A 13,071-nucleotide genomic window follows, 5' to 3' on the forward strand; every position below is an offset into this window, starting at 1 on the left:
TATTTATTTTTTCATTTGTTCTATATGTGTCATTTGTACAAAAGTGCCTGCTGTTGTCAATGCTGTCCCATCCCATACCCAAATATTCTCTCTGAGACCCTCGAAGCCCCCGGAAACAGATTGCGAAAACAATCCCAAGGTGGTGCTATAATTTGGCAATAAATATTTACATGCTCCAGAATGTAGGCCAGAATCCCCTCTGGCGCTCAAGGTGGTTACATCCAGTTAATCAGATAAGTATGTGCACGGCTGATGAGTCTCAGACAGCGTTTAGACAACTAATTAGCAGTGTAGGAAGCCCTTCATAGCAGGAGGTGTAATTAGGATAACCTGGTACGCCATGCTCCGCTGTAGAGATGAAACGGACAGGGGTGGAGTCACTACAGATTCGCCACTAAGTGAATGTAGTTGTGCAGCTAAATAGATGCATTAGTGACCATATGGTGACGTACACCATTCATTTATATTGCAAAGATACTGAAATGAAAAGACTGTGAAGGTTTAGCATCAGCACATGGCAATCACCTGCCTCACGTCATTTAAGACGACCTAGTCCTAGTCCAAGATAATGAGCTGGTTGAACTGTCCAGAACATGAGAGCAAGGCCTAATCTGCAGCCAACACATTATTAGTAAACAGTTGTTTGACTTCATGTCCCATTTAGGACCTTGAGACAGGGAGAGAGTCTCCTGGTGATGGAGATGATGGGTCGTAATCATTAGAGTCTCGTTGCCCATTGCTGGCTGGCCCTGTAATGGGGTTGCATTACGGGGAGTTCCTATGGGTCCGTGGCTTGTGTGGATGGGAGGTGAGCTGATTAGGCAGGTTTCAGTACACATCACCAGGTCTCTAATTGAAACCACCGTTCCAAGAGCCCACAGTGTTGCAGCTTACTGGAACCATGGCCAGTGTGCATGTGTTGTTACGAATGGGCAGTGTCGTTACCGGAATCATGGGCCAAGCGCTTGGGTCCCATTGGACAAAAATACTTACAAGTACTACAACATGATGGGGAGTGTAGCATTGGATGTAGTCCAGTCCATTCACATCATATGAAAGGATTTTCTCAGCCACGGATAATGGAGACATGATATTGTTATCTCCTAAATATCCTAAGCACAATGCAAACACTTATCATATCTTCAGTCCGACACCTCCCTTTCTTTCTTTCTTTCTTTCTTTCTTTCTTTCTCTGGTCTCCTGTTTCATTTGTTTTCTCTCTACTTTTGTATGAACAGATGCCCCCTTCCCTCCCCTCCCTCCCTCTCAGCCCCGTAGGTTTGATGAGTTGTTCAGTCTGAGGTCCTCAGGTGGTGTCCATGCAGGCCTTGTCTCCCTGTCTCCCTTCCAAGTGAGCTGTTCATTCTTGGAAGGCTGAGAGGAGCAGCTGTGTTTGCAGGCCGTGATCCTGGCACCAACTTACCACGTTCTATTATTCATGTGGGCCTCAGTATCGGAGAGGGGTATCTGGAATCTCCAGCCACCTGTCTCGCAGACAAACGCTCCTTTTTGTTTCGCAAGCAAATCAATGCAAACACTGGTGAATTGAGCTTGATCTCGTTCGAGCGCTGCTTCTATAGTTTTGTAGAGGATGGTGGCGGCATTGATAGTGTTGCCGTAAAAGTGTAAATGTTTCGGGGGAGGAGCGGAGTCGTGAGTTGAGACATTTTTACACTGGTTACAAGAACTAAGATGTCACATGTTCATGGATGAGTGGATGCTATCTGTATGCATGCATGTGTGTGTTTAACTGTTGATATTTACAAAGATTGGAACTCTCTTAAACATAAGTGATTGTATTAAAATGTTTGGCTCCCAGAACTTTAGATTGGCTGGCATCCTTAAAATTCTTCTGCTGTTAATTCAAAAATGCTAATTAGAAAAAGATGCATATTTTCCCAAGTTGTTTGGTCCTTGTCTATGCCCTCAGTAACCATGGAAATGGAGTCATGTGAGTTAGTAACTGGGCCACACAGACGAGGAGAGAAGTCTAAATACTGCTCCCTCCGCATCTCCACCAAGCCAGGGACTTTCTCTTCATTAACTAGCTAGCACAGTTTTATACATGGCTCTTATTTATTCACCATACTGACACAGAAACAGAAACACAGCAGAAAAACATTACTGCAGAGAGAATCGAGGGAATCTATTGTGTCTCAGTTGGGGTTGGTTGATTCACCCACTTAAGCAATAACTTTACCAATGTGGGTTCAGTATTTATGATAATACTGTAGATTAGGGAAGACAAAATGCCTGTACATGACAAACGTAAGAGAGAATCACATTTCTCTGTAGTGTTTGGTATCTGTTTGAAATGCATTTGTGGTTATAATGATGATATCCTCGCTATCTCCAGGTCATCTTAGGTTACACACCACTTCTCACGCTTCAAAGAGACACATCATTTACATATGAATAATTGCACGTATTTATGATCTGGCGTAGTTTAGTTGATAATCACCATTACAGTAGGAAAGAATAGCATTCTATAGTCTAACTCAAATACAAAAGCGCACATCACAGAAAGGCAGAGAGCCCAGAGCCCTACAAGTCCTGTAGCATAGAAAGGAGTTGTTTTTATTAGTTTGACATTGTTTGGTTTGTTTCTATTTCTGACTTATTGAGAGCATACAGAGCACTCATCATAATCACAGATGGATTATTAACTTAGGACCTGTGTTCATAATGAGTATTAATTATGTTTGTGTATTTTCTGTAATGGGGAATGTGGTGCAAAGCACTCTCATGAATATGCAATTAAAGATTGAACAAATGAGAAAAAAAACTATCTAGAAATTCTGCACTTCTGTGCTACTGTGCTGAGACTTCTTAAATTGGTAGGTAACGTTTCAGTTTGAGAATAATAATTCCTCATAATTAGGTTTTTACCTTTGATCAAGATACTTGAAGATACTACCTTTTCATGAAATGGGGGCATTCAATGGTACTTATTAGTTCATTTCTTTTTATAACGCTCTAAAAACAAATTTGCATGCAAGTAAGCTGGCCATGCAAATCGTTTGAAATGCAAAAATATCTAGTTTCTATATTTCATCAAGGAGCTTTTCATGTTTAATAAATTACAGACACCATCCTCCAAGACTTTGTTATTCATTAACCAAAAGCACACAATTGGGATCCATTTAAAATCTTAATCACAACCTGCAGGATTATTTGCTTTCTGCTAATATTTGCCTTGACGGGGCTTTAGTGAGCCATGCAGTACACTAAGCCTGGAGATGAGGTTGTACGGCTAGATTTCCTGAAACAAAATACATTTCCCCCGTTTATAATGGGATTATATACACAGAGGTTTAGATGCTGAATGTGTATCTAGTCACTGTGTCACCGATTGAAACACTTATCAGAAATCGAAAAGAGAAGAAAAACTTGAGGCTATTGTACAGTAATTGGTTCTCACAGAAATCTCTATGAATATACAGCTATTGACATTCTCAAATGACTAACGTTGGGTTTTAAGATTTACATTGCGAATGTTTAATAACTGGGAAAGTAGCTTTGCACAAATGCAAAAATGTCGACAATTCCATAAATCTTATTGTCCCAACTTGATACCTCAAAACAAAAACAAATCAAATGTTATTTGTCACATACACAGTTTACAGCAGACTGCAAAAAAAAAAGGTTTGTATGCATTTGTTTGGCATTTACCTTCTTGTTCCAATCTATACAGATCAGCAATTCTTAAATATTTGTTTGGGATCAAAGGACTATTCCTTGGGTTACACCCCATACACAGTATTGATTTTCATTGGCACAGCCATGTTTGTTTGTGTTGTTGTATACAGACCTGGATGGGGAGTTGTAATGGTCTGTTGTCATAGCAGCTCATAAATCACTCAATCCCCTCTAGGTGCCCAAAAGCTGCCTAATGCTGCAGCCGGGGACTAAAGTTGACATGACTAATGTTCGTTTAGTCTTCTGTGGGGTACGCTCGATCCCTTGAGATGTTTCCCATCATTGAGAGGCTTTACTCCTGTTCATGCCAGATTCATAACCATATTGGATTTGCAAAAAAAAGGAAATAGGGTCTTCCAGGAAATGGTATCACACTTAATGTTCTATGCTTGCTATGGTTGCCAAAAGTCAGCTCAGTCAATTAAATAATCACAACTTCATTTATACGAAGGCTGAAAATGATCTTCTGGTTTAGAGTAGTTGTGTGAAGAGCAGTATTACCGTATTCATCTGGCTCCATTGCTCATCCAGTGCCATATTATATGACCCTGTGTGACTTTTGGGTCAGGTTGTATGTTTCAGTGTGTGGTACATTGGAGTGAATCAGCAAATGTAGATGCTATAATCCTAACAGGGCATTTCAGCCTGCTTTAAATTAATGACACTGTCCTCGCCATCTGTCCACAATGGTGAGCTGAGGGGCATCTCCAATATGTCAGCCACCAACGGCAAAGTAATGAATGAATCATGTCCTTTGTGCCAGTAATGTAGACCAGATTAAATATTTTAGGGTGAGGCCTACTATTGATTAGTTGTGTAACAGCAGGTGCCTCTTATAAACAGTTCTGCATTGTACTTAACAGATATATCGCCTGATCTATTTCAGAGTGGGTCATCTCTAGTCAATTCAGATAATCTCAGTGATAACTTCCAGTCGTAGTTAATTCTGAGGACAAAAACTAAACAGGAAAACTCTGTTCAGAGTGACAGCCTGTCCGCCAGGCAGGGAAAGCTGCCACACATTCCATCCTGCCGGGCCGGCGCAGAGCGTAGCTCAGGCTAGGCTCACCTAGAGCAGAAGGTCAGGGGCCCTACTCTCTCTCCCAGAACGGGTTTGTCCATCTGTGCCCAACTGGCAGGGTTGGCACCCGACGTGGGCATCTGCTACCTGTGCCTGTGCCAGCTCGGTGTACACGCAGACATCTGCTCTGGCCGTGCTCAAGGGGAGCCTCCACGGTACGACAGACAGGGGGCCAAACATTGTCCTCGCCTCGCTCTGCGGCTCTGTCTGCTAACAACCTGGGGTAATGAGAACAAGCAGAGCTGAGTAGACTCCATTAGGCCATTAGTGTTAACCTAACCTGTGGGTTCCTCTGGAGGTCAGAGAAGGATGCTGAGCAGTGAGTACAGGGAGGGTAGAACAAGCATGAGGTTATTGTCACCTCTTTGCAGGATGTCGATATAATAAAACAGGTAGCAGGTTTCAACAGATGGATGGGAGGTGTTGCATGGCTGTAGTGCCACAGTGGGTGGGACAGTTTTTGGACTATAGATGTGTTACTGAGTGTTGCAGTTTCTTGTGATATTTATCAGGGATTGAGGACTGGATTTGTCTTGTTTTATAACAAAAACTATTTTAGTACTTTTCACTCTCTCCCTCTTCAACAAATACATCAACACAAACACACACATTCACACGTGTTTCCCCAACTCTTCCTAAATGGAGTAGCAATACAGAAAGCAAACATCTGTTCAGATTAATAACATGCAAAGTTGTTTTGGGGTGGAATTCAGGGTTGGAAAAGGAGCTTGATCCCTGGACTGGTTGTATTGACGTCCCCACCTGGCCTGGCCCCTATGAGGACTAAATCATCGAGGATTTTCTCCCTGGAATTATCTAACTCATCTGACCATAGTGTTAGGTTTCTATTTGTTTTGATTACAATCAAATAAAGTCTCATTGAAAGACATGCACATTGTTTGAGAGATTTCATTGGTGTATTCCTCTTACAGAACAGTGTGTATCAGGAGAGGAGGTGCAGTCTTAAGAGTGTTACCCATCAGCTAGCACAACATGATGGATCCTACCAATTTATAAGGGTCATAGGTCAGACACAATGTCGCCAAACAGTTTGCCATCTATATAAGGCATTATGGGTAAGGGCCCATCTGACTCCCCATTGGAGACTGGGAAGTTCCCTTGGGAGGGCTAATTGGTCAGCCAAGTGTTGTGTTACAGTAACAGAAAGGCTCTAATGGTTTCCAGTAATAACAATAATGACCATCCATTTAAAAAAAAAAACGGAGTAAAGTCTCACTTACTCTTGAATTGAATGTGAATAATCAGACAAACATCTACACTTGGATAATCAATCTTTATAGTGTTGCCACTTAACGATATTCCTCCAAATCTTCCTTCGGAACAGAGACGAAGGCTGGCAAGCAGAAGGTGCAGGTGATAAAGAAGCTAGTACTTCAGCTCCCTAAACCCAACCAGGACACCATGAGAGTACTCTTCAGACACCTGCAGAAGTAAGTTGACAGCCTGTTAATGTCATTGGGGCACAGCCGGAACATGTTGTATTCAATGTCCAGAATTCGGATGGATTGTAGAATGCGGTAGGCGAATGCTATATACTAACTCATAAACAGTCATTTTTTTTCTATTAGCCCAGTGTTTTTAAAAAGTAGAGTGACAACAGAGAGTCAAACGTACAGTAAAGGGTGACGGAGAGGTCACACTAAAACATCAAGCTCTGGAGAAAGTTACGTATGACGCTTCTATCCCCCTTCCCCCCCACCCGACCGTGGCATCCCGGCCCCATGTGTGTAGGACAGGGGGAAATGACCTCAGTGCTGCCTGCGTGTGCAAGTTGCCTGGCCCCGGTCCACTCTGACTGTCCTGGCCAGGCTAAAGGGGCCATATGGCTAAACCCATGTCCCAGGAGAGGTGTTCTATCCCATCTTACCCTTCTCCATATTTACCACCCCACACAGGAGGCCAAATGACTCATTTTAGATTGATGAGCCCCTCCCTAACTGGAACATACCCCTTGGCTACAGCAGAGGACGTGTGTGTGTTTGTCTGTTTGCTTTCGAATGCCAGGTCCCTCAATAAGTCCAAATCCCCCATTCATATCCCCATGCAGAATTGCCTACAGAGATAACCTCAAAACATCTCTATCTCTTTATCTCTCTCTTTCTTTCTCTCTCTATTTCTGTCTCCCTCCTCTCGCTCTTTCTTTTTCCCTCCTTTCTCTCTATCTTCCTATCTCTACCTCTCGTTCCCCCTCTCTCTTTCGGCAATGACACACCTAGTTCAAGGAATGGTTTCAGCGGCATTTCTATCCTATTTCTCAGTCCTTCTCAGCTCTTCTTTGCAGCTCCTTTATGCAGCTTTGCATAATAGAATATGTTGAATAATATCCTCATAAAAACTATCAATGGACTGAGTGAAGTAATGTTACTGACACATTGTTTTGCTCACACGGTTTCATTGCGCGGGGATTGTGGGGACAGAGTAAATCCCAGGCAGTGCCTCCAAGTCTGCCCCCACCACAAAATGACTTCTCCCTGCCCTCTCACCATGCAAATAATCAAGCCAGAACGTCTCATGTGACAGAATGGCAGGAGAACGGGCCCCTAGGGACCAGATCCAGGACTTTGGCTACCACACCCTTACCTATTGATGTGGTTTAGCTCTAATTCACTTATTTCTCTCTCCCTCTTTCTCGCTCTCTGTCTCGCTCCATACCGCGTTCACTTCCAGTTCCACTCTTTATTTCTCATAGGCTAGATGCGTTTGCCTAATCTAAATTTCACACCAGACCACAGTAAATTGGGATCATGTGTGATTTTTTTACATTTATTATTTGCCTTTTTTCCCCCAAAGAAAAGAGCATAGCAGCATTGGAGGGCGCACAGGCACAGTGTATAAAGCATTCTCTGAGATTGCCAGAGAACAAAAAGAGGGGGAACATCTTATAAAGACAATTAGAGGTAAAGAATGAGAGTAAGTTTACGCTGACAAACGCTTATCAGTGGTGCATGTTGCCTTATCGAGGATATCAAATGAGATTACAGAGTGTGTGAATGTGTCCCTGCCTCCCATATTAAACAACTTTTATTCCAGAAGGAAGAGTGGTTTATGATCCCAGGCTTCACTGAGCGGTTTTATTTCGGTCCTGGCTGGGTTGTCTGTGCCTTCAGTAATGTAGGAGTCTATGAAGTTTTCTGACTGCTTTGTTGTGGCTTCATTCTCTGCCTGTGTGGAACCAGTGTTCCTTTTTCCCCCGATCCATAGGGTCTGGCTTCAATATCGAGCTGTGTACTTGCATTGTGATGATGTGGTCAAGGAAACCAGATTCTCTGAAGTGTACCTTCACTTAGCTATTCTATTTATTCTCCTTTTTGTCAGTGTTTTTGTCACTGCTGTTCATGGTACCATTTACCACAAGGGCTTTAAAAAAATCCATGGGCTTTCAATTCCTGCTGACCTTACTACAGAGTGGAAAACAAACCTCTATAGGTGTGATAGGTAGCCTCAGCCGAGGCTAGGAGAGGAATCAAAATCAATGGGTGCTGCTGAACCAGAATGGATGACATAGGTCTGTCTAGGACAGCTCTTATGATTGGCTCTCAACTGCCATGATCCAATGCAGTGTTGTTTAACCATAGTGCACCAAGAAGATGTTCGCTGCTTGGAAACTTTTCAACACTTCAACTCAAATGTTTGGTCCCATGGGGTATTTTTAGTTCAGATCAAATGGGGCGCTGTCTGTTCACTTTACGAGACTGACACTTATAGTTTCAACCTTCGAGCTTTAGACCACCCCCCCCCCATCCCCTCTCCTCCTCGTCCCCACCTCCTCCGGCTCCCTGCCCCTTCCTCTCTCTCTCTTCCCATCCCCACCTCAATTTATTATCTGTCCCATGATCCTGAAGGAGTCAGTGATCCTGACCCAATTAGGAGGAGCCTTCCAGGCGAGGAGGAGGAGGAGGAGGAGGTGGAAAAGAAGGAGGGGACCCCATCATGGTCCAGCTCTCATTTTCTGTCATGCCCCGCCTGGAGAAACTAGATGCTAATTAATTACCATTGGCATCTTGGGCCGTGCACGTCAGCTCATGTAGGAGACATCAATGATTCGTCAGATCAAATCACGAGTCCCCTCTGGTCAGCTCTCTGGGTAGGGTAGGATGGACATTGCTGATATGAGCTGTGTATGCCACCATGGCTTTTTGGAAACACTGTGCCAGGGTGTTGGTGACTAGTCATTACTTGCAAGTTTGGGTGTGAAGTATTTGAAGTGTGATTTTTGTTTCCTGTAAGTATAGCTAGTGTTAGAGGTTGTAGCCGTTGTAGTCAGAGGAAGAGGAGATGAGGAATAGCTAGTCTACACAAAGTTATACCAGTCTCCGTTGTGCCGAGGCAGAATGATCCTGAGAACTAAGGTGATGTATTCCTTCTGTGAATATACAGTGGAATTACTTTAATAATGAATAATAATAATATACAGTGGAATTACTTTAATAATTGAGTCGCCTTATTTGAGATCATTAGTGAACCATTAGGCATGGTAATCCAGACCCTTAGATCATCGCAGTGTTCTAATTAAGTTAAAACGCTGATGGTCAGACAGGCAGAGAACAGTGATGTACTGTACACAGGCACAGGGCTGAGGTTAATTGCAGACATAAATAGGAAATTATAGCGTGTACACATTTTAATCAGGTTTCACTCCAAGACACACTCCAAGACACTTAGTCACATGGACACACAATACATGCAAAGACACAGACCTACAGTAATGGCAAGTGCATGGATAGAAACTCTATTCATCAGGTGAATACAACTGCATTTCGAAAGTCTAAAATAAAATAAAAAGCACTTGCACATCATATTGTCCACCTCAAGTACGTGCGTTCAGTAAACTTTGTTTTTCCCAGTCATCCCCTAAAATATATATTTGACCAGAATCGTACAGCACATGCACGCGGTGACAGTAAATCTCTAATTCTGCTTTGCTAGCACCGATAAATAGGTGGCAGTGAATTTCACTTCCTGCAATTACACTCCCACCTGTGAACGTAAGTTCTCTCGTCTGGAATCAATTATGGCACTCTTTTCACAATATAGCTCCTTCCAAGACATCAGTGTTCTGTGCCTTACTAGCATTATGGCACAGGGGGGACACTATGCAGTACTAGCTACATTGGTATTGCTAAAGCTAGCACTCTGAACATTATTAATATACATAAATTACCACAGCACATTGATACAGATTCGCTCTGACACCGTAGCATGATAGCATATTTTATGGAAAATATAATTTTTTGGCTTAAAGTGAGATGAGGATAATTATTCATAATGATTGTGTCAGGTTGGATCATCATCATGTCTTTCTCTTAGTAATGAGCTTGAGAAATATGCATGGTATGAACACGCTGGGTCGATATTATAATGACATGTGGCAGAGCAAGATGTTGACCATCCCACATGATTAACGATTTAGAGGCATATTTCCATTGGTGAGAGATACAGCCTGATCGTGACCTTTCCAGGCATGCGTTTTATTGACATATACTGTAGCACTGAAATCAACTGTTTAGACAGACTATCCCTAATGTGAATGTCAGTCCATCTTAGATGTCTATTCTGATTGAGCTCTTGCATACCAGTACATCTGCCTTTACATCGGCTAGATGTTATGTTAACTTAACTATTATAGTAGTTGTCACAAAGAATACTAACTCCATACTTTGGGGAAAAAGGGAAAGAAATCAAATTGAACTTTTCTAGTGTGTTTTCTTACTATACATGTGCACTACATTTAGGCAATGGAAAAAATATCCAGACTGTTGTTTTATTTTGCTTTTTGTTTTATGACATGTAAGCCATAGATAACATCACTTAGGGCTTTCCAAAAGACCAGCTTCAGGCGCTGCAGTGCCTAATCCTGGCACCCTGACAATACCTTTGGATGCAATTATCTGCTGAGAGGCCCTGTGTGGATCTGTTTTGGGCAAGGAGGGACCCCATCCCACCTCAGAACGCTCCGTCAAGATCCCACTGACAGCTTGGAGATGCGCCCCACGCCACAGCCCTTCCATCCCGTTCCAGGCCTCACTCCATAATGGGCCCAGAGGCCTGTGGGCGGCAGCCTCCTCCACAGAGGGAGTAGAGACTGGAGCGGAGTGGGTCCCCCTGCCTGGGCCTGCCTGGGTCTTTGTCCCACAGCCAAGCCTCAGCTCAGGAAGAATACTTCTCAAAAAGCCTCCCTGTATCACGTTCTCTGTGCTTTCTCCAGAAAGTACAACCACCGAGTCCTCATATACACCCTGCGTAGCATACTGCTCATGTCAAGGTAATGGAATATACAGTATATCTAATGGATTATGGCCAAGGAAGAAGGCGAGGCAATCTGTACAGTGAAACAAAAGCAGGTCACTGCAGATTGTACAGTAGAGAATATCATCTACAGTTTCCTCATTGCGGCATAGAATCGTACAGCATGTACGTAATGTACAAGAGTTGCATGTGCTTCTTAATTTCCTGCCCCTGTTTTATCCAGTCCCCAAACCTTCTCCAGACCTCCTCTCTACACTGAAACTCCATCCAGATTTATTTTGTAACTTTCCCTATTCAGATACATTAGAGTCAATAGATGTTCCGCAGTTGACTGCCGGTGCTGAATGTGTGGCATGAAGTGAAAGTACACATCTTTGGATCTTTGAGTACACAAAGCTGGGTGCACAGATGATATACAGAGTTACCAATACTGAAATAAGAGATGTTTTCAACAGGGGCCATTGAAGGGTAAAAATCAGCCTTGCTAACAAATCTACTGAATGTGTGCAGAAATGATCCAACATTTTCCGGTAGCAATGAGATGTCTGTTTTTGTGATGGTCATTGATGTTGACTTGAAAAGCCTCGTTTCGTGACTCATGAGTTAATATCCCATTGTTTCAATCTCAACCATCTAAATCAAAGCTCTCTCTTGTTTTCCCAGATAATTTAACCATTATCTCTCTGCAGGATTCTGACGTGTTCACGGAAAAACCTGATGTCGACACAAGGCATCAGCATCGTGTTTGGCCCGACACTCATGTGGCCTGAGCTGGACTGTGGGAACATGGCGGTCAACATGGTTTATCAGAACCAGATAGTGGAGTTCATCCTCATTGAGAGCCCAGAGATCTTCGGCCTGGAGAAGAAGTGATAAGGACATTTTATCTACAGCAATGGATGGATTCATGAACAGACAAGAGGACCTGTTGTGCCTAAAGCTTGGAGCTAGTTGCTAGTATTTCTGTAATATATTATTAATAGTGAGGATTTACACCTTATCTTAAAGTTTTAATAGCATTTATATCTTACTATATTGTTAGTTACACTTCTTGAACCCAGAACCCAAACTGTGATTTCTGAATTGTGCTATAGTGAATGCATACTAGTAAATAGCTTATTTTGTGGTCTGGCTCTTCCATTGCCTTATACTGCATAGCTACAGTATCATGAAAGAAGTATTGACAAAAGTAATGATACTATGTTAAGTTATCTGTGTGTGCCTGTGTGATGCATTCAAGTCTGTGAATGAGCATCATCCTCAAGTGTGTCTGAGACAGGCTCTATGCAAATGGAACTGTCTCAGACACACTTGGAAATTAAAAATAATCCTTTGAATATGAGCACTGAGGTTTTTTTTTCATATGCATTGTATGAAACCACAATCACATTGGAAAAAGTCTCCCTTCCTCCTCAATAGCAAATGTCTGTTTTAAGGGTTAAACAACCATATACAATGATGTAACATGAATACTGGGTGATCAGAGGAGCCTACCTACACACAGAAACACACACACAGTGTGTGTGAGCGTGTGAGTGAGTGAGAGAGAGAGACAACCCGGATGAGATGATTACTTTTAATCATTTTCTCTGACGAACGACCACTCATCGAAATATAACTAATGGAGCTGTCCCTGAAATAAAACAGTCAATCACAGTGTAAATGAATGGGAGGGCGAGCAGAGCAGAGAGGAGCAGCCACAGCCTTTGTAGTCTAATAAGTGATCACAGGACTCATATCATACGTCTGTCAGCTCCTATTACACAGCCCTGCTCCTCAAAGCACGGCCGCAATTAAAACAGGCTCCCTAATCTGGACTTATGTAATGCCATTTAAATGTGTCACTTTTAAAGTTGCCATCATGTCCAGTACTGTACACAGTGAACCCCTTATTCTATTCTCACATCACTTTCTGTACAGCACTGTATACTGTAAGAAGTTACAGGGATCTGAAACACCTGAGAGATTCACGACAAGAGAATCACAACAGATTATTGGTGGGTGTATTGACCTCTATCCTGGAT

The 13,071-nt window shown here is 42.7% G+C and overlaps 1 protein-coding gene across 5 annotated transcripts in view; it reads left to right on the forward strand.

The window, feature by feature from the left end:
- The window catches only part of LOC112237476 (rho GTPase-activating protein 15), a 50,969-nt gene extending 38,591 nt beyond the window's left edge, over positions 1-12,378 (forward strand). For 3 of the 5 annotated variants that reach the window (XM_024406082.2, XM_024406088.2, XM_024406071.2), the window contains 2 exons: positions 6,126-6,231; positions 11,737-12,377. In XM_024406082.2, coding sequence (XP_024261850.1) covers positions 6,126-6,231; positions 11,737-11,920 — 290 coding nt within the window. In that variant the 3' untranslated portion in view covers positions 11,921-12,377. Of the gene's footprint in view, positions 1-6,125; positions 6,232-11,736 lie in introns of all 5 variants that reach the window. The other 2 variants (XM_042318236.1, XM_024406092.2) reach the window with 2 other exon arrangements.
- Positions 12,379-13,071: the final 693 nt, after the last annotated feature.

The sequence above is a fragment of the Oncorhynchus tshawytscha genome, linkage group LG03 (genome assembly GCF_018296145.1).
Source record: "Oncorhynchus tshawytscha isolate Ot180627B linkage group LG03, Otsh_v2.0, whole genome shotgun sequence".
NCBI classification, from domain to species: domain Eukaryota; kingdom Metazoa; phylum Chordata; class Actinopteri; order Salmoniformes; family Salmonidae; genus Oncorhynchus; species Oncorhynchus tshawytscha.